Below are 23,161 nucleotides of genomic sequence, written 5' to 3' on the forward strand. Positions count from 1 at the left end.
ACCCACTAATCCTTTATTCTCATTGTGATTGTTATTGTTATTTCTGTTTGGATTGTCGCTTTCTTTTCTTCTTCAATTTCAGGTTCCTTCCACATTATGATTTTTGTGGGTTATGAGATGAGTCTCCCATCTTCACTGCGAAAAGTTCCTCAAGTATGGTTGGGACTTTTCATGGCATAACGGATTTCATAAGTAGAAATTATTGAAAAATTTGTGTTTTTAATAATTAACCATCACAAACCATCATTGAGCAAGTTGAACCCAAAAAAAAAAAAAAAAAAAAATGGAGAGTGGTGCACTGAAAACATTGTTTGCAAAACCATCATTGTGGCATTGTTAAGTCTTTGGTTTTCTTAGCATGAACAAAAGCAAAACTGCAAGTTGAGAACATAACTAGCAAGAGAAAATGCATATGCATGGTATATTTTTCTCAATCTAGGATCATTAGATTAAAAATAAACAAAAATATTGCTCTTGAAGGGGGGTCTTATTGCCATTAGTTTTGGGGCAATTTTGCAAAGGTATAGTCCACTTAAAATTAATGTGTCTAGATGCTATTAACCAATGCCTACTTCCATGGATGGAACAAATATAAGGATTTTCATTTTATGTGGGGGCATATTATACTTAAAAGGGGTGCACTTTTGTTCATCCACCACCAATTTCCCACCTCTTCCTTTAATATTTGAGAGAGAGAGAGAGAAGAGAGGGATGCAAAACAATACTTGGAACAAGACACAATTATGGAATTTCCTTTCCATTCTTCATGGGGATAATTTGTAGGGAGACACGACACACCACTTCTCTCCCTTTTTAGATGCATTTGCAAATGGACCATCCCTATCTCCCCCCCTTCAAACCCCCTCCCATCTTTCAACACCAAATAAAAAAAAAAATAAAAAATAAAAAAAACAAAACATTGCTCCAAAATTTTTCGTTATTAAAAAATTAACGAAAAGGCAATTCTATATACGCATATATATACATATACATATATATATAAATATGATGTGTATTTATATATACTCTACATCCAATAACACCATCTAGACAAACCAGCAATTCTTGTAAGCATACATGGTCCACACAAACCCCCCATCTTAAAAACTGTTTCTATTGGGAACAAACCCCTAATCCCTCATTAATAGCCAAAAGAAACACAGTTATACAGCCTATATGCCTATGTACATTATTTATTTTCAACTCCCAAATGAATATGTCCCCCACCTTACTTGGTCTCAAGCACCCTCTTCTTCATCTCTCTCTCTCTCTCTCTCTCTCTCTCTCTCTCTCTCTATAATCTTTCTTATCTATTTGTCACGCTCATTTTTATTTGTTTATAATTTGGCCTTCCAAGAGGTGCAAAATTAATTGAATTGAAAAGCTATAAAGTCATGGACCGTGATGAAGAAGAGAGAAGCTCAAAGTGTGCCCCTACAACTAGTACTAGTACTACTACTCCTGCATATGACTTCAATCATCATAATCTAAAAGAGGGAAATAACTTTCTTTAGGTGTACTTTTTTATGTGGTCAAGCGGGTGTTCGCGCCATTAGTGGGCCCCACCAGATAGCCTATCCGGCGACAAGAAACAATGGGCTGAAAGGTTTTACCTAAGCATATTGATCTCTAGGATTGGACATGAACTCCATTGGTCATAATCACTTTGCTTGGTGCATATATATAAATGTGAAATACATATATATTCTTTCGATTAATCAAAAGAGAAAAAAACATAACAATTATGATTAGGAATCTAAGCTCATTGAAATTAACGATGGAGAATCCTTGCTTTGGAATCACAAAACGTCCAACACTCTAATTACTCATCTTAATTATCTTTTAGTTAATCACACCGATGTCCTTAGATTTTTGAGTCATTTCTACTTTAGCTCTAATTTTTAAAAACTTCCCATTTATCTCCGTCTGTTAGAATTCTTACTAAAAAAAACATATTGGAAAAAGGGGGCCAAGAAGATCACAGGGTCTTTTTATTAGAATTTCTCTTCAAATACAAATTGAAAAATATCACGTGATCACACTTAAACCGTGTTTGGAATTGATCTCGTTTTTATTTTTCACGTTTTTCGAGAAAGAAAAAATGAAAATGTTTCTAAAACGGCATTTGGCACAATAAAGATAAAAAACGAAAATGAAAACGATTTTTTGATTTAGTGTAAAATGAAAGAGAAATGAAAAACGACTTTTAGTCGTTTTTTATTTTTTGTTTTCATTTTCTCCTCTCTAGAGCAGAGAAAGAAAGAGATACATTAATGGGTTTTTTTACACAAAAAATAATTTTTTGATAAAACTACTAAACGCATTTTTAAAAATGGTTTCTACCTGGGATTGAAAACGTTTTCGTTTTCATTTTCATTTTCATACAAAAAATAAAATCATTTTGGAACGAGTTCCAAACGCACCCTTAATCTCCTCTTTTTTGTTCTAATTTTAACAGCAATTCTAACCCAAAAAATAAAAAGATTAAATGGGACAAAATTAAAATTCACAAGATAAAATGGGAATTTTCTAAATTTAAGAAGTAAATTAATCAAGAGACCGGTGAGATTCCTTATCTCTCTTTAATTTTCATTATATGCACACATTTTTCCTTACACATATTCTCTTGATCCATCTTTTCATGTTTTATTCTTTTGCTCACTTACTTTAGATTAATGTTTATCCTCTCCTACATGCTCAACCATAATCAACAATGTTATTTGTTTCAGACAGACACAAAGTGTATACACATCACAAGCCCTTCCAATCCTGGCCTCCAAAAGTAGCCGACAAACTCATTTTTATTGGTATTACCACGTGATTTGTGGCCTCAACCGAGTCATATTGCATCCATTTTAGTTGGTTTCCTTCTTTTTTCTGTGTACCCCTCATGAATATTCAATCCCCAAAAACAATTTTTTATTTAAAACAAAATATTATTAAATGAGAAAAGCACCAATCACAATTTTCTAAAATGCCTTTCTTTTTTTCCTAATTAGGAAGCATGCCCTTTTTAGGTTTCTGTATATAGGTCATGTAGCCATTAATAACATACTAATAATCTAGTGCCACCACTTCCTATTAATTAATTTTTCTTTTTCTAACATGGATATTATTACTAACTAAAATCTCTTTATTATGTTTTCACTATGCTCAACAGACATGACAAACATGATTATAATCTAAGCCTCACATTAAACAGGAAATTAATTTTTATGGTAATCATATCCCTAAAAAGCCAGGAGTGGGATTATGTCACCAATTGAGGCTAAAGTTATATTAGTCTAGAAAGCTGAGTCCAGCTTGAATCCAGCAGTTGAATTAGATTCTGTAAGCATCATATGCTTTTCATTTTAAAAGCAAGATTTTTTTTTCAACTTTTGCAAAGATTATCGTTTGTTAACACTGTTTTTTTCAAATAATATTCTGATTATCATGAGAGCAGAATTGCATGAACTCCTAGTCAACTTCATTTGCTCTCAACTTGCCCAGGTACTGTATCCCATTGTGCCATTTAAAAGTATATTATTAGGGGGAACTCTTACGGTAGAAACTGTTATTTTACCTAGCAGTAAGAACTACTATTTTGACAGTTAGATTATTTTTTTAGTGATTTGATTTGTGAATGTTCACCTGAAAAACTTACAGCATGCGACACCGAACTACTTATACTCATATATCATATCGTTAAAAACCTAATTCAACGACTAAAACAATAATTCCTACCAGTAAAGTAAAATAGCAGTTCCAATTATAAAAGTTTTTTATTAGAAAAATTTTGTAGTATAATACCAAAAAGAGTACTCAACTTTTGATATGATACGATTATGAATTGTGAAATTACTTTAAAATCAAATTAATTTAAAGAAAGTGTGACAATTTAACGTAACTGGTTGAAATTTAATAATTTAAAATGTCGGCTTACCTCTATATTATTATTTTTTTCCATGCCTTATGTACTCTATATTTCCTCATGTTATTAACCCTTCGAAAAAAAAAAAAAAGATAGAGATAAATCTTTTACAAACAATATGACCGTTTTGTTAATATTCTAAAGATATTTTTGGCACATCTATTATCCCCCTCTAGCTAGCTACTTTTATAGTTCGAGTACCGTAAAGTATTTTTCTTCTGTGAAATTCTCCATTAAAAATGTGACGTCAATGATTTATTGTCATATCTTCCCAAACAAGAATCCACACGCATGACACACCACAAAGGTAAGGAATACTAATCTTAAAATCTTTTTTTTTCCTCCCAAAAATAGAGGTTACAAGATCATATCGTTTAGGAAATGTCGAGAACTTTCTCGAGAGATAATACTAGAAAAATTAGCTATAGTGCGTTATATTCTTTGATCATATAAAAATTATAGTTTTTTCCTAGATATATGTACACAATTCTTTTCTCCTCTTAACAGATCAGAAACTTCCTGAAAATACGACATCACTATAGAACAATAATTAATCAGCTGGTCATCATTTATATATATATATATATGCATGGGATTGACTTGCAGTGGCATAATGAATAGTGTCCCCCCTAATTTCTGGGGCACTTTGTTCGACAAGAGTGCACCAACAGTCTGTGGATAAGGACCCTTTACTGGTATCATCAATAATCACCCATCCATCAATACGAAGGTGAAGCACCCATTTCTCCAAATGGGTAAAATCACTCTTCATATCTATCAATCAAAGTGAATTGAAAAAGGAAAAAAAAAAAAAAAAAAAAAAAAAAAAAAAAAAAAAAAAACACACGATAAAGTAGACATCCAAAGCCCCAAAGTTATCGGCAACATTTTTTCTCCTTAGAAAGTGATAGTTGTAGACAAAAGACATCGTCATAAATAATATGCTAGGTTTTTATGATAGGAATAACCTAAATAATGCTATACTACGCGTGTTACTCTTTGTTGTATATTACAATCAAATTATCTATAAGTTTAATAAAAAATACGATGAAAATCTTCATTTGTTCTCATGTTAAGTAAGGTTTTGTTGAAAATATCTTACGGCTCGTTTTGTTCATGCGTGCAAACCAGTAATTCTTATTTTTGACATTTAAAATTTAAATTTTTTTATGAGAAAAAACAGTGTAACAGAATCAAAAGCATGAGCTTAAACGTATGAAACAAACGAACTCTTACTAAAAAAACATTCGTTTGTATATTGATGTGATTTTGATCTATTTTAAAATCTTTTTTTCATGCGCTATAAGCAGATTTTCTTTACATTGTATATAACTATCTAATTGAATTGTTACATCTGTATTGTGTCAACTTATTTATTATCTTCTTCTATAGTGATTTTGATCATATTAACATTTAGAAACATGTCATATCAATAGGAACATGTCATATCTTTAGGGCTATCATATAAAGCTCTTTTTTTCTTTTGCACTTGGAGCAGAATTTTGTGTTCAACGTATATATCAATCTGATATTGAAATATGTGCAAAAAGGGTGTCTACGTAAAATATTCCGCAGTACTAATAGCTTTTGTGGTAGTGGATATTTGACACACTTACATTATATGGTACTTTAGGGGATATTGAAGAAATAATTTTGACTGCATATTTACGCTTTTGCGGTAAAACGGTGTTCTATGTGTTGTCAATTTTGTACATGTAAGTGGAGGACATGGCATCATAATATTTATCCAACAAAAGCTGGGTAGATTCCCTTTTACACATATAGGGGTTTTGTTTGTTTTTTTTTTTTCTTTTAATTTTTTTTCTTTATTTTTTTTCATTGTAGACTTGATCATATAACTTAAGAACATGGTACGAGTAAAGTACTTGGGTCATTTCGGTTTTCATCTTTCTACACAATGATGATGATCTAGGTGTCGGCCAAGTGAAGAAAGTTTTTTTCAGTGTCCTCGAGAAAAGTAGAGCACCATATATACCAAAAAGAAAATTAAAGAGACAATATTGAAAAAACTAATGTTAATATCCTTGAAGAAATGCATGGAAAGATCAACATATATTCGTTTTTCTTTTGTTTTTAGGGGTAGAAGTGCATTGCGGCATCTTTCTCACCTTCCATTCTGATCAAAACCTCATCAAAATAAAATGCATGCACAATAAACGGATTAGATTTAGTGAATAATTAAAATTGATAATTTATTTTTAGATTAATTTTACTGGAGCTCCTTAAATTTTAAGATCATTACTATATATATTATTTTTTAAACTTTGAAAACTCTCACTTTACTATCTGAAATTTAAATTTGTCTCATTAAGCTCTTTTGTAAGAATTTATGTTAAAATTATAGGGCAAATATAGAGGGTTAACTGTGTGAGGTATTATTATTTTTTTCCTATCTATTTTTAACAGTACTAATTACAATAAAAGGGTTATGTGGTAAACATTTCAAAGTTTAAATATTGGCAAACTAAAAGTATTTAAAATTTAAGAAGTAAATTAAAAATGATCTTAAATTCAGATTTTAGATGACATTGTGATAATAATCTTATATTTTTTTAGACCCTGAAAATTTTTTTGTTTTATTTTATTTTATTTTCTGTCGGAGTTAATTCTGTTCAGTTGCCCTACTCATTGTGTTCCAGTTGTAATTTCTTCCCATGTATCCTTTTTCACCTTTATCAAGAGAAATGTGGCTCAGATTTTCCGGACAAGATGCCATATATTATAGAGCCTCAATGTAGTAATGATGAGAGGCCGAAACTTTCATAAACCAAGAAACAAAGACAATTCATGAGAGATAAAAAAAAAAAAAAACTAAAAAGAAAAACTGAGATTAATCACTTATGGAACAAATTTATCATGAAGGATTAAACGGGTTTTGTTTTAATTTATCCATGATCTTGTTTTCTGAGTTGATTATTAACTATGGAAATGCTGATAAGAAACGATATATATATTTGCTGCTTACGTAGTAGTAATAGATCACTTGATATTATTGCACAAATGACAAAGAAGTGACTTTCAACAATGCAAAGTAGATAGTGGATGAAAGTTATCAAAAAAGAAAGGTTAAAGATTTATCTTTTATTAGCCGCAAGATATAAAGATTTAACTTTTATTAGCCGCAAGATATAAAGATTTATCTTTTATTAGCCGCAAGAATAAACATCGTGGCCATATATGTTAAGCAAAAGATATACATGATTTTTAACATCTTTATATTCACGCAAAAAAGGGTGTAATTTAATTAATTAAATTTCAGAATTTTAGTCACATCATTCAAAAACTAACAATAATTAAGGTATTGAAGACGTCGGTAAAACATCATTTTGCTATGCTTTAGCCACACAAAGTTGCTTTTGGATCTTAGTCCACATTTTCCTTGGCAACTTATGTTGCATAAAGAGATAATTTTCTTGTATATATATATATATATATATATATATTATATCCATATATATGTAGATGCCCTACATAACATGTCCCCAAATCTCAATTAATGGGCACCAGCTTAAATGGGTATATTTGTTGTATTATTGCAATTATAAAGACTACAGGAATTATAGATCAAGTAACACCATTTCAACTTTTTATTTTGAAGAACTAACGTTACGTCTTAATTAATATTAGTGCTAAGGAAATATTAATTGACAATGGTATTACGTACTATATTATATATACACACACATATATATACACACATGGGATAACTCGTTTTCAACTAGAAAAGGTTACACATGCATAATAGTATGGGTACTTGAAATAAGAAAAAAAAATAGTAACCATCAATATCAATCGTATGTTTCAACAGTACAGCTTAGAGAGTCTGCGCTCACAGATATGAGAAGCTAAAATTAATTATACATATTTGAACCCAAGTAGGGTCCACATGCTCAAATTGTGTGTCAGCTGTGGGCCATATCTACATGTGAATTAGGTTAGAGTTTGAGACGTTTTCTGTTTTACAGGGAATTCAGCTTGGAACTTCCCATAAGGCTTTCAACATTTTCGTTTATCGTTTTTTGACACCTTTTTTTATCTTTTTTTTTTTTTTTTTTTTTTAAAGTACATGTTTCATAACTCTCATCATTTTGTTACTTGATTTCTTTAAAACCCCTAAAGAAGGTGAAAAGATTCCACCAATAATTCAGCAAGGTAGGACTACTGCTCTAAAAACGATAAATGTTTTAAAGGGTCTTGTGTGTTCATCATTACGTGAATTGGTAGTTTTAGCTTATTTCCTATATTACCACGGGCAAGGTTACAAGAAAAATATATAAACATAATTGAAGTTTTCCGCTCTAAGATATGGTTATTAATAGTGTACATTTCTGAATATTATATTATTAAAGTTAATCACATTATAATGTAAAAATTAATTTACGAAACTTGTCATAGAACATAATTCAGACGTGATAATTCAAAAATGAACCTATCCACGAGGTACATTTTTTCATATCTACCGTAGAATTCTCACAACTATAAATCCAAAAGAAAAAAATATCGTGAACCCCATGATTTTGTACCATGTTGAAATGTTAAAAATAGTATTAATGAACACAAGCTCCAAAGCCTTTTCGAAATGTACGTACTACCAATAATAAAAGTTCATCTTTTACCTTGACCATGCCAAGACAGATAATTCAAAGCTAGCAATCTAAAATGTCTTTTTTTTTTTTTTTTTTTTTTTTTTTTTTTTTTTTTTTGGCATGTGATTGACGAATAGTTTAATTAGGATTTACACGGATATGAATCTGCATTAGCCAATTAAGTCCAAGTGATCAAGTCGGTTGTACTTTGTTTAATCATCAAAATTATATTATAATTAACCCGAAAAACGGTCACATAATTAAGGGCATGATCCTATCTTAACGATACGGTGATGATAATTCTCCTTTATAGATCCAATAAAATGTCTTCCAAAATGCTTGTGTTGTCAGTGACAATCTCTTCCATGTTTCACACTTAGGGCAACATATTATTAGGGACCACAAGATAGGTTTCTTAAAGTTTATCAAATGTACGTAATTAGTTTAAATAATTAATTGTCAAGGCATATTAATCTGTGTTCTTTCACTGCTGGAATTTGACCTATAGATTAATAAAAGTAGTAATTATAATTATAATTATAATATAAAGTTAACTTAATCTTCTGCTTAGCTAGCTTCTCTCCTCGTGCTAGCTGCTGTATATGTTCACGTTGAACATTCTCTACCCCACCCATTTTGATACTATGATTTATCAACTCGTGACCAATGTGAATTTCTGTAGCTTTTAAGCAATCAAATTGTACTTTTTCATGCTTATAATTTTGTTTTAATTTTTTTTTCTGTTCTGTTTTTTTAACACTACAACGTAATACCTGTACATACACATGATATATGCATGCAGATTATCACTGGTTTCAACCAAAAATAATATTAGTATTATCGGTGAAAATATATCGGTACTTAGAATTTATAAAAATATTAAATAAAATATGGATATTGATGTAAAATGACGTAAAATATGAAAATCTATCTTAACATATGGAATATTTAAGTGAAAAACTTTTGGAAACTCTAAAATAATATTAATAGCGCATAAAAGTAGATAAAATTATCAATCAAAGTACTAGATATGCATGTAACTACGGGGTACGAAATGATCACACTACAATAAATAATAAGCATAATTTAGAAATTAAATAAAACACTGGAAAATAGTTAAATTGTAATTTAACCTAGTACAAATACCTTTCATCTATATTAATCATAGTTTCATAATATAGATGAGAAAATACTAATTTCTAAGAGATTCGAAGGTATTTGAATAACTTTCTTGGTTTAAATAATACTGATATCGAGACATGAGGTTTGGATAGTTTCTTTCTCATATAACTTTGAAGTAAAAAACAACTATTATGTCTCTTATATCATGTGAATGGTGAAAGCATATAAAATTGAGTCTAACAAACAAACATATAAATTTACCGTTAATATACATATCCATATAACTTAACCATATTCAAATAAAATTTCAAAATTCATATATAGAGTATTGAAATATAATCAAAATTTCATCAATAGTTTAAAGAAAATTTCGCAAAATTTTATTATTTAACACTGCGTTTTTCATAAAAATCAATATTTTTGTTAAAAAAAAATCGATATTTAGTTCAGATATCCTGCGGAAAGGATGCATGGCTAGATATGTTAGCAATTGTGTGGGAGTTAAAAAAATAAATAAATTCAGAAATTGATCTCAACTAAGGGGCACCGAAAATTAATAATATGTCAACCTTCATGGTTGGTTGCATTTATTGTCAAATTTTCTCAAATTACAAATATCCACTTCGTGTACTTCACAACTAAGAGTCCGTTTGGTTCATGGATTAAAATTATTTTTGATTTACGTGTATTTTTTGTGAGAGAAAATACTATAGCGAATCATGAATCATGATTCGAATCAGAGAATGAATCCTCCAACCAAACGGGCTCTAAGTACTCTATATTGAATTCTCACTTTCAACTCTGACATTAAGAGACCATATGTTTCTTTTCCGCTGCTTGATGTTTCACGTATATGTGTATGCATGCATACATAGATATATGCATATATATATATATATATGTATATTTATTTATATAAATCAAATCTCCATTTCTTACGCATCAGTTTGATAATGTCATTTTATGCGTGGACCAATATTATATTTGGTTGGTTTAGTTTTTTTTTTTTCTGATCATTTTTGAGCTCATAAAAGCTCTAATCTCAATGTCAAACTTAAATTAGACTTCTTATCTAAATTATAGATGTATCTTTACCAACTATTTGTACAAAATTGACAAACCTTGCCAGAGAAAGTACTATATATACGTAATCCAATGCAATTAGTTAAGTGACAGATTTACTTGTAAATTAATTGCACTTAACACAAAAGTCATAATCCCTCGATTGTCATAAATGAATTATAAATTCTTAAATTTTAGTAAGAAGTCCTCATTTTTCGTCGACATGTAGTTGATACATTAATTACAAACCAGTGTAAGGATTTGTACCAAGCTTAATTAACTAAATTAATACACAACTCAAAAGCCTATTTTCAATTTCTTTTTTTTTTTTTTTTTTTTTTGGTTTCTTCTTTCATTCCATATCACATGATCATTAAACAAATACTAATTGATCAATATTTAATTAGATGTATAACAACCAAGATCAATAGTAGAAAACTGAATAATGGGAGACAATGGAGAAGAGCTGGGATTAGGGGATACATTGACATATTTTTTAATTAATATAAAACGAACTATAGTTATTTAATGCTTAAGCGTTATTCACACCATTTTTCTCGAGATGTTAAATATATTTTAGTTTATTTAATTAAACAAAAATATCTGTTACTAGAAGTCAACGGTCAAAGATTTGCATTACTGTCTCTGTCTCCCACACAAACCACACCACAGCACAGTCACTCACAGTCTCACACACACGCATTCTCTCTCTCCTAAACATTCCCAAAATCCCTCTCACTTGGCACCAAGCACCATGCGTCCCACTTGGGTGCGGGCCTACCTGCTGCCTTGGTGCACCCGCCTCCCCCCAATTTCTCCTCCCAACCAGTAACCGGGTCCCACATAAGAACTCTCTCTCTCATTCATGTATAGTAGAATAATTTTATATTTTACATTAAAAAGAAGGAGTTTCACTCGTTGAGTTGTACTCAAAAAATAAACTACTCCTAATTTTTTATTTATTAGTTATTAAATTTGCATAAAATATTATCTGTTATGCACATTTTTTTAATATAATATGACTTTAATTAGATCTAGTTGTTAGAAACTGTCCCTATCAGTAGGCTGACCTATCAGAGAATGTCCCTTAATAAAATTTAAAAAAAAATTATGGTAGGTCTTAAAAACGAACTACTGAGACCCCGTTCATTTCACCAATTCGAATTTTATTACAGTAAAAAGCTCTCAAAAATAGTCACATCTAACTTTTTTGCTACTGTAAAAAACTCACATAAAGTCACATCTCAACTCGAATCAACGAACTAAACGGACCCTGAAAGTTTCTATTTTTAACCATCAAAATTTTATTAAAAATTGTGTGTTATGCATACATTTTTAATCTAACGTAACTTTGACTATATCTAACCGTCAGAAACTGATTTTACTAAAGAAATTAAAACCCCAATTTAATAAACTTATGCATACTCTATACATAGCATCAATTCTTCAGTGGATAATTTTATGGTAAGATATGGAAAAAAAATGTTATCGTAGTATAATTCTGAAATGTCAAATCCACATTAGACTAATAGGATAGCTTTTCATACTCTTAATAAATAAGACAACTTAATAAAACTTATTGAAATCTAAAACGAATTAGTAATTATCGTTTTACTAGTAGGATAATTTTCATACTCTGGCATAGAGAATTCTCTCTCTCTATTAGAAGGATTTTTGACAATATTAATTCCTAAACAATAAGTATTGCGACAATTTAATCTGAAACTCTTATTTCAATAGACTATTCGTTGAACTTTTGTTGTTGTTGTTGTAGTTTTTGTCGCTAACATTAAGAATTGAATAAGGAATTCTTAAATTTGACAAAAATAATTTTATCACACAATAACCAAAAATTTTCACAAATAGTTCTAGTTTTAACAAACTATAACTTAATAAATTGCAAAATGATGTAGTTTTCAACATTTTTAACAATAGTGACTATTTTTTTAGATTTCAAGTTGATTCAAGTGGACGCATTATTATCTTGCTTTTATTATAAATATTCATCATTAATTTTATGATTAAAGACCGAAACTAAGAAAAAAAAAATTCATGGAATAATGTCAAAAAAATTGTTCAGTAACCAAAGTGTTAAACACAAAGATCATTTTTGTTATTATACAACTTTTGGTTCTTTTAATTTATTTAATCAGAAGTCCTCTTTTCTTTTTTTTAATAAAATGTTTGAGATGATATATTGTTGGGATCCTAGCCATCCGATCATATTACCGGTCGGTCGGGGCTTTGACTAGTCAATGACTCAACTCGTGCAACACGTGCCACTGCTTTGGTGGGGAAAGCTTAGGTGGCAGACGTTGAGAGGGCATTGACACGTGGCGCTCACTGAGACACTTGAAGTAGTGTGATGTGGTGAGGTATCTTGACGACGGAGTGTGATTTTGGTGACGTGGCAATGAAAGAGCTTATAGGTCTTTTTAGACTTTGAAATCCCGGGTTTTTTGGGGATAAGATAAGGTGCAAAACTTTCCGTGTGGACGCCTTGGTTCATAGATTCAGAATTATAATTCAGAATTATTTTTATTTTATGTGTATTTTTTATAAGAAAAAATATTATAACGAATCATGAATCATAATTCAAATTATGACACGAATCTCATTTTTAAACGTTCCCATCATCTTCATGACCGCTTTTGATAAAATGTCTCAATTCTCAAGAAAATAGAAACTACAAGGAGAAATTTTCTTGTTTATCCCCTAAAAAGAAAATTCCTTGTTTATCCTTTCAGAACTTGTAGTTAATAGTTAGCATATTGAAATTTCCATTATATATTTTAAAATTTATTATTGTTGGATAAGTACTACTTTTATAACTCATTTGAAGAAAGTTTTTTTTCTTTTCTTTTCTTTTTCTTTATGTATAAAAAAAGATGGGTTATTTACCTCCAGTACATTTACTTATCCTACTTTGGCTCACGATATTCATTTTTAGTTATCCTATATTTTTAAAGTACATAATTCTTAATCCTTCAGTTAGTAAATAATCAATTTTCAGCAAAATATAGATAAGTATTATGGGATAATCGAAACTCAAATAACGTAAAACTTTAATGATTAATTATGGGACGTTTTAAAAGTTAAGAATTAAAATCTGATTGAGAATGAATTTTATAGACTATTTGTGTTGACGTGATAATCTTTAAAATAATTATCAATAAAAAAATGACAATTCATATATTACGTAAATTATATAAAAATAATTAGAATTAAAGTTGATGTTTCTAACGTTATTATATATATAATATATAAATATTAAATACACTCGTATAAAGCATTACTTAAATCTGAGGTCCCACGACATCAACGGTTGAGATCTTGCCTTTTAAGAGTGTGATTAGCACTCCCAGTAGATTCAGCCTCTTATCTTTTGAAATCAAAACTTATGTACGTCAAACCTAAATAGCTGCTATATATGATCGTCAAAGATTAAAAAGTCAAAGCTCATCAAACAATCCACGCCATACAAAATTCTAAACTAAATTTACTGGTATGAAGTTTGGCAAAATTGTCATTTTCTATTTTTCTCCAAATAACCTTTTAAACAAGAGAGAGAATATATATATATAAAAAAAAAAAGATGGTTATTTTCAGAGGATCCAAAAAGATAAAGCAACGTGCAATTATTTCCATCACAATTAAACAGTCACGTCCATACTTCTAATTCTCACTCCATATGACCTACTACAACCATCCATCGTCATGATGCTTCTAATTATTGTTCTTATCATAATTATTTACTACAATAAATATTTAAATTTCACAAAAAATATAAACCAAACAAAAATAAGAAAAAAAAAACATATTTTTCAATGTTGATCAAGCAGAAAACAATATACGTATTATAGAGACGAATAGATGGGCTAAACACGTGTATATAGTACTTCCTTAATAAGCTAATATATTTTTCTTGCTGAAATATATGACTTCTTTTTTTTTTCTTGCATTCATATGACTTCTTTTATTATTATTATTATTATTATTATTTTCTTTTATTACTGAAATATATGACTTCTTTCACTATCGACCCCCCTTGAGACTTTCGCAACAATTATTGGTGTAATTTTAGATAAGTGTGTACGTTTTCAATCCGCTTCTAGGTCTTAGTTAGGTTAACATAGATTTGTTTTCAATTCCAATTTCAAACTTCTTTACTACCCAGTTTTCTAATTATTTAAATAAAAATATGTTATTCATTACCACTTCTAGCTAGTTGACAAACGTTAGTTATTGGTCTATTTCTCGTATAACCTTTATAGCCTTAATTGTAACACATTTTGGTTGGGTCGTTTTTACGTTCAAATTTTTAGCCTAATTTCTACCAATCCTGTTCACATTACTTCTAAACCATGACCTTTAAGCCATACGCATGAATGATACCATTTTAATATCTAAGTTCTAACGACTCATTTTATGGGTGAAAATGGTTATATATATATAGATAAAATAGTACATGGAAAAAATCGTCTTCAATAATTGGTTAGAATTTTCTACTTGAATTAGTGAACATGGAGTCGAGATGTGTGGTCTTAACTCAGGAGAGAAATCGTGCGCATCTCGAATGGCAACATATAAAATTGATTTTTTCTCTTTTATTTATTTATTTTTTTGATTATTTTCTATTAAGATATAAAATACCTTATTGGTAAGATAATGTTCTCAATTGTCAAATAATAAAGATATATCAAATGAAGAAAGTGTAAGAATTTAATGGAACTTGATTAGTATTTAACTGTTAAAAAATGTATCATACCAGTAGAGTGTTTTTACATGATATATTTTTTTTAAAGGCGAACTTATATAAACAAAAATAAAAAGAACAACTACCAAAGAGAAAAAAAAAATAAAATACCTAACCCACATAACGGTTAAAGACACGGAAGGTAAAAAAAAAATTAAAATTTATATATGTATACAAGTAAAATTATTCGGCTCCGTAAAGTTCTACTCACATAACACAAACACGAGTCATAGACATATGCGTGGACCCGCTCATACATCATAAGAGCCCCGAATCCCGGAAGCATTAATGTATGTATAATGTAAATGTGTGTATGAATGTGTTGTGTGATGTCTTACAAATAGTGGGAAGATTAGAATGGGTGTGAAAAATACTTGCTAGGAGCTAGCAATGGGCACCAATTATACAACCAAAGCAAAGTAACTACGTCAAGGCATCGGACACTTTCACTCCCATTCGTACACGTGTCAAATTATCAAGTGTGGCAGCCAGCTGGCATGGTCCCACTTAGATTCTTGAACAAGGAAAAAACTTCCCTCCAATTATTACCGTACACAACTGCGCATACTATTATTCTCTCTCTCGTTTTCCCTCGGTTCAATTTCTCGCGAAACATTGACCCAAAATATCAAGCGATTAATTATTGTTACCGGGAAATGCAAGTTACCTCATAACAAATTAGGGAAGTGGCTGCCGGTGTATTTCAGGACACCCGTGGTACAAGCGCGCGCCTGTAGGGAGTACTTACTGCGGTTTTACCGGGTATTGCCGGTTAAAAAATAAATTTTTTTTTTGGCTGAATTTTCCTATCTTATATTAAAAATAGTTTTCTAATTGGCTTTGAACACCTTGAGAAGGTATATTCTGAATGGATTAATATTAATTTATTCTGCTTTTCCTTGCACGCAAGAACCCTAGGCTTGTGCACTGTTGCCCACATTCTCCAAAGAGGAAGACGATTTTAAATTGCTTGAGCTTGCAAAAGTCAGAAAAAAGTAAAATTTCAGAGGGTGTGGCTGAAACTGAGGCTACTCGACAAGTAATATGATGACACGTGGTTGTTTAGATTTTTTTTGAATTTTTTTTAATGCATACAGTGAGAAAATTTTTTTAGACAACATCGATTTGCATAAGCGTCTTTACGGTTAAAATCCATTTCTCCTGTAATTCTTTATCTGACATCTATTTATTTGAAAATATAACTACATTTTGACAAATGGTAAAGACAAATGTTTAAGTTGTCTTGTAAGTAAAAGAAGCAGTTGTTACTGGGCATTGATCTCTTTACATATTATAAAAATAAATAAATAAGAGCACGTTTATTTTACGGGTTTAAATTGATAAGTTAAATTTATAGATAAATTTATATGAGAGAAAATATAAAATGTTAAATTTAAATTTTTATAAAAAAAAATATTGTAACAAAAAATTTAAATTGTGATTCAAATTGTAAAGTGAACGAGGCCTAATAATCACCCTTTTTGTTTAATTTCTAACATGAGAAATGAATGTGAGAAATGAAAAAAGAAGTAATTTGACCTGATCTTGAATGCATGGAAACTCCATGTTTCTATGTGTCACAAAAGCATGTTCTTAAAAGGAAAACAGAAATGATACCAATTTGTGCCAAAGTGTGCGTTTTTCCACCAATGCCCCTTCATTCCATTGTTGGTTTTACTTTCTCATCCCTATCGGTCGAGCACAGCCACCTTCGCTTGTGGCTCTATATAAACCGACTTCTCTCTTTTCTTTTTCCCCCACACCTAAACCATCTCCACTTCTCTCTTCTCACAACAAGACCTCATTCTCTCTCTCTCTCTCTCTCTCTCTCTCTCTCCCCCCCTCTTCTCTTTCTCTCTCTAAAACCAAAAAAAAAACAAAACAAAAGCAAGAAACAAACAATTAGCCATGCCTGAGGCTCCAAAGACCTCGTCCAAATTACCTGAAAACTACAACTACAATCTACAAGAGAAGAACGCCAAGGCCCTGGAGTTCATAGAAGACGTGACGGCAAACGCTGATGAAGTCCAAAAGCGTGTCCTCGCTGAGATCCTCTCAAGCAATGCCAACGTTGAGTACTTGAAGCGTCACGGCCTTAACGGCCACACTGACCGTGACACCTTCAAGAAGCTCATTCCCGTGATCACCTACGAAGATATCCAACCAGATATCGACCGTATAGCGAAGGGTGACACCTCACAAATCCTCTGCTCCAAGCCTATTTCCGAGTTTTTGACTAGGTCGGTACTCGTAAAAAGTCCTTATTACATTGGATTCATAATCTTATTACTTATTTTCCGAGACGTTATTAGTAAAAAAAAAAAATCATGTTACATGTTATTTATTTAGATGGTTTTGGCTAATGGGTTGTTTTTGTTGTTTTTTTTGGTTTTTTGGCAGCTCTGGGACATCAGGAGGTGAGAGAAAATTGATGCCAACAATTGAGGAAGAAATGGGGAGGAGATCACTGCTCTATAGCCTATTAATGCCGGTGATGAGCCAATTTGTCCCTGGCTTAGAGAAAGGCAAAGGAATGTACTTTTTGTTCATAAAATCCGAGGCCAAAACACCTGGAGGCCTGGTGGCTCGTCCGGTCCTAACTGCCTATTACAAAAGTAGCCACTTCAGGGACAGACCCTATGACCCTTACACAAACTACACAAGCCCAAATGAGGCCATTCTCTGCCCTGACTCGTACCAAAGCATGTACTCCCAACTCCTCTGCGGCCTTTGCCAAAACAAGGAAGTCCTCCGGGTCGGGGCGGTTTTCGCCTCCGGTTTTATCCGCGCGATCCGGTTCCTCGAAAAGCACTGGCGCGTCCTTTGCAACGACATCCGGACCGGGACCCTCAACCCTCAAATAACCGACCCTGCGGTTCGCGATGCGGTCGGGAAAATCCTCCAACCCGACCCTAAGCTGGCCGATTTTATAGAGTCGGAGTGCTCGAAGGAGTCGTGGCAGGGGATCATAACCAGGCTGTGGCCTAACACAAAATATGTGGATGTCATTGTGACCGGGACAATGTCACAGTATATCCCGACGCTTGATTACTACAGCAATGGGCTCCCTCTGGTCTGCACCATGTACGCTTCTTCGGAGTGCTATTTTGGTGTCAATCTTAACCCTCTCTACAAGCCCAGCGAGGTTTCCTACACCCTCATCCCCACCATGGCCTACTTTGAATTCCTGCCTGTCAACAGATCAAACAATTCCATCAATGGGGTCACCAACAATTCTAAGGAACATCTCGAGCCCGTCAATTTGGCTGATGTCAAGCTTGGCCAGGAATATGAACTCGTTGTCACAACCTATGCTGGTAAATAGTTTTAGCCCGGAACTACGAATTTTTTTTTTTTTTTTAATGAAAAAACCGCACTGAACCGTATCTTTATTTTACCATTATCTAGCGTCTGAAAAAGCATCCGACCATCCCACCGGATTTGATTGGTTGTATCATAGAAGCCTTTAACACAAAGCCGATTTTTTTTTAACCTGTTGAAAATTAACGGCTCGTCTTGTCACATCATTTGGTATTAAAAACTAAAATAGTGTACATAGAATATTTTTTTTTGAAAAAAAAAAAAGAAATTATGGGTTTTGTTTAATTGGTCTTCACGTGAAATGGGTTGTGGTTATTTTTTTTTTATTTTTATTTTTTTTGTTTAGGACTTTACCGGTATAGAGTTGGAGATGTGCTAAGAGTGGCAGGGTTCAAGAACAAAGCGCCACAATTCAGCTTCATATGCCGAAAAAATGTGGTCCTGAGCATAGACTCCGACAAGACCGACGAAGTCGAGCTCCAAAACGCCGTCAAGAACGCCGTCAACCACTTGGTTCCTTTCGACGCCAATGTCTCCGAATACACGAGCTATGCCAACACCACAACGATCCCGGGCCACTATGTGCTCTACTGGGAGATGAGTCTCAAGGGCTCAACTCCAATTCCTCCTTCAGTGTTTGAGGATTGTTGTTTGACGATTGAAGAGTCACTTAACAGCGTTTATCGCCAAGGACGTGTGTCGGACAAATCGATCGGGCCATTGGAAATCAAGATTGTTGAGGCTGGGACGTTTGATAAGCTTATGGATTATGCCATAAGCCTAGGTGCGTCAATTAATCAGTACAAGACCCCACGGTGTGTGAAATTTGCACCCATTGTTGAGCTCTTGAACTCAAGGGTTGTGACCGAATATTTCAGTCCCAAGTGCCCAAAATGGGTTCCGGGGCACAAAAAGTGGTGCAACCATGATTGAAAACTCGGAAAGGGGTAAAAATGAGAAGAAAAATATTGAATGCCGTCATGAATATGTGGTAGGTTCTTGTGGTTCTAGAAAAAAAAAAGTTGATCCTTTCATGGAGGTGTAGAAGAACTGTTTTTGTGATGATCTTCTTAGGGAAGCCAAAAAAAAAAAAAAAAAAGGTTAATCATTTTAGGTTAACACCAATGTTTTTCATGTTCACCACCACCCCTCTTTAATCTCCTTTTAAAAAAAAAAAAAATTTAGCTGTTTGTTTATTATGCATAGTGACTTTGAATTAGTCCACCCCATGTACAAAAACAGTTCCACTTTCATGGAAGCTTTTCTTTTGCAGCTCTTTTTTTTTAAAATTATTTTTTTTATAGTTTTTTGCCTTTTTATATTTTCTATTAGTTTAGCTGTTCTTTTCTTGTAATAATATCATCACGTTTTATGGGAATTTGATTCTTAAGCCTCATAGACTTCTTTACTAAAACGGCAACAAGAAAGCCTTTCCCTTATGAACTCCTTTCTTTTTCTATGATTTTTCAAGAAAAGGACACAAACTTTTTCCCATCGTATAGTAAATGAGATAGCGAAGAATAATTAACAATCCTACTTATAAATTAATCATTTTGTTTCATGACTTGTCTATACCAGGCATATTCATTATCTAGTGGTCCAAAAATAAAATAGAACCTCACTTACCATGCTATAATGACAAAGTCAAAGACGCATTAGAGAAAAAATAAATGTTATCAACTTTGTGAAGTAATAGCTCTTTACAAACCCACCAAATTAAACAAAGTCGTGCACTTTTTAGCGATACCAAAATTTTGGGACCACATCTTATGCAAACTAGGTTTGTTCTATAGGGAGAGTAAGTAGCAATATTATTCAATTCAATTGCTTAAGAGATAGTAGTAATTTAAGTGATTTAGTAGGTTCCCATTTAACTTGTGAGCTCATTTTAAAAAAATAGAAAAATTGTCTGGTGGGCACATAAATAATGAAGTACTAAAAAAGAAACTGTTAAATCTGTATCATAAATTATTTTGTTCTGTATACTTTTATTATATGATATGATTTTTATTAGATAAATGGTTACTAGAGAGACCCTTAAAAATAACTATATCTAAATTTGTGATTTTACCTCTACCAATCTCAAATTCATGCTTTGTATGTCCATGATATGGGCGCAAGCAGTCAAAAGAGAAGAAATGGTTCAGAGTTAAAAGGCTTTTGTTTTGGAGTGCTATAATAAGGGACAGATGAGGTAGAATCAGAAATTGTTCCCTCTTTTGCCCCTCTCTGAGCTGACAAAACAAAAACAGTTTTTGATTTCAGTAAAGCAAAAAAAAAAAAAAAAAAAAAAAAAAAAAAAAAAAAAAAAAGAAAGAAAGAAACGTTTTCTGGGTAGGCCAGACAAAATTATTATAGACCACAGACAAACCCAGAAATAAAATAGAGACAAATTCAGAGACAGAATTTCAGGGGTTCCAGATATGTAGAAAAAGAAAAAGAAAATGAGGTCCTGTTACAAATAGTCATATATATATATCTATATATGTATATATACATTTGCTGCAGTGTAATAATACAAAAAAAAAAAGAAAAAGAAAAAGATATCTGAACGTATTATTATGCCAGGGCCATCTAATATCACTGCAAAACAATTGTGTAAGGAATTTTTCCTCTTTGGGTACAGTACGGATAAGTGACCAAACCAATGTGAATTATTAGTGAACTTCCTTTCAATTCAATGTAACATCAATTTCGCGTTTGTTTTCTAGTGCCATATGCATAGAAGTTCTCATTATTTGTGTTTCACAATTTTTGGGGGTTTTTTTTTCTTCGAAAATTTCTACGGTGATGTATTTCATCATACAGGAAAAAAAATGTCTAGGAGAATACAGTAAACAACCACCATCTAATTTAAATCATATAGTATGGTCAATAATTCTATGATCTAAGCAGAAGGATTCGTCGTTTTCATATACCGTTACGAGGAAAAATATATTTTTTTCCTAGTTAAAAAAAAATTTAACCGACCACATTTTTGCATCATTTGAACCGTCTAAACGTCTACAATACAACAATATGGTAATAAGTGAAGAGTTAATAGCTAGATTGGTATAAATTTATGTCCAACCATTTAGCATTGCTCTTATTCTATAGATATACGTGGCTTTGTTAGAGTAGTTAGGTAGGGATATTTTCTCTCATTGATAATGCAAATAGATAACTTAGAACAATTATCTTGGAGGTATAAATTATTGGTCACTACTTGCATGAAATTTTAAATTTCTCTAGTGAAGTACTAAAAATTGAGAGTCTTCATTTATGGCAAAGAAAACGAAGTACAATAAATAAAACAATTAAAAAAAAAAAGAGCTAAGCTATCCTTATCCATACTTTTAAATGCATAGAGATCTTTCAACTCATCCACTCTCAGTTATCTACCTATATTTACTCCCCCCCCAAATACTATTCTTTTTCATGGCCACATTGCTTCATGATTAGACTTCACCATGGTTGATAAAGACATTAAATTTATGGATAGGTCATGTGGTCCACATTCCACAAGTCATTTTAATCAACTTCAACTTCATATATATATATATATATATGTATATATATATATATATGCGTGTGTATATATTTGTGTGTGTGAAATTGAGTTTTGTAAATGGAAGAGGTGATGGCACCTGAGGACTTTATTGAAGTGATGTGTTTTTCATAGAAGAGACATGCAATTTGGTTTGGGAGATCAAACCCCAATGCAGGACCATTTCTTACTAACTTTCTCTATCAGTTAAGTTGGAAGCTAATTAATTCATGAAGTTGACGATATTTATCATGCTACATATAGGATATAATGATGCTATACATGACAATCTCTCAACTTCACCAAATCTTATAGGTTGAAGAGGGAAAAAAAATCTCTCTAAAAAAAGGTGGATAAATATTGTCCTAATGGTGACAAAAAGACTACAAATATCTTCTACACATAATTTGAACCAAATGAAGTTGAGTGTGTGTGTGCGTCTATGGTACTACTAAATACACACACATATATATATATATACTATATATATACTATATATATATATAGTACTACTATGGTTATATATCCTAGGACATACTGGAAATATCTCATATGCATTGTCCAAAATGGAAGCAAAAAGACTGCAAATATCTCGTGGCAAATTTTCAAATAAGATTATGTGAATTCCATTTTTGGATGTATATATGTGTAGTCTAAGTCTCAATTATAAAATAATGCATAAAAACTATCTCATCTGTTATCTCATTTTTGTTAGAACACGCAACTGATATTAAAAAAAAAAAATCATCCAATAATGACTGAAAAATAAAATGTAGGTAAATCCCAAAGTTGTAGGATGTATTGTAACTTTTATCCTAAATTTTGAACTTAGAAAACAAGTATGAATATAGGAC

The 23,161-nt window shown here is 31.6% G+C and overlaps 1 protein-coding gene across 1 annotated transcript; it reads left to right on the forward strand.

The window, feature by feature from the left end:
- The first annotated feature begins 17,298 nt into the window (after positions 1–17,298).
- On the forward strand, positions 17,299–20,159 carry LOC21403994 (indole-3-acetic acid-amido synthetase GH3.6). Its single transcript, XM_010093967.2, has 3 exons — positions 17,299–17,700; positions 17,861–18,777; positions 19,128–20,159. The coding sequence occupies exons 1-3, from the start codon at positions 17,369–17,371 to the stop codon at positions 19,712–19,714; spliced, it is 1,836 nt and encodes a 611-aa protein (XP_010092269.1). The 5' UTR covers positions 17,299–17,368; the 3' UTR covers positions 19,715–20,159.
- The last annotated feature ends 3,002 nt before the right edge of the window (positions 20,160–23,161 follow it).

The sequence above is a fragment of the Morus notabilis genome, unplaced genomic scaffold, assembly GCF_000414095.1.
Source record: "Morus notabilis unplaced genomic scaffold, ASM41409v2 Scaffold634, whole genome shotgun sequence".
Classification (NCBI taxonomy): domain Eukaryota; kingdom Viridiplantae; phylum Streptophyta; class Magnoliopsida; order Rosales; family Moraceae; genus Morus; species Morus notabilis.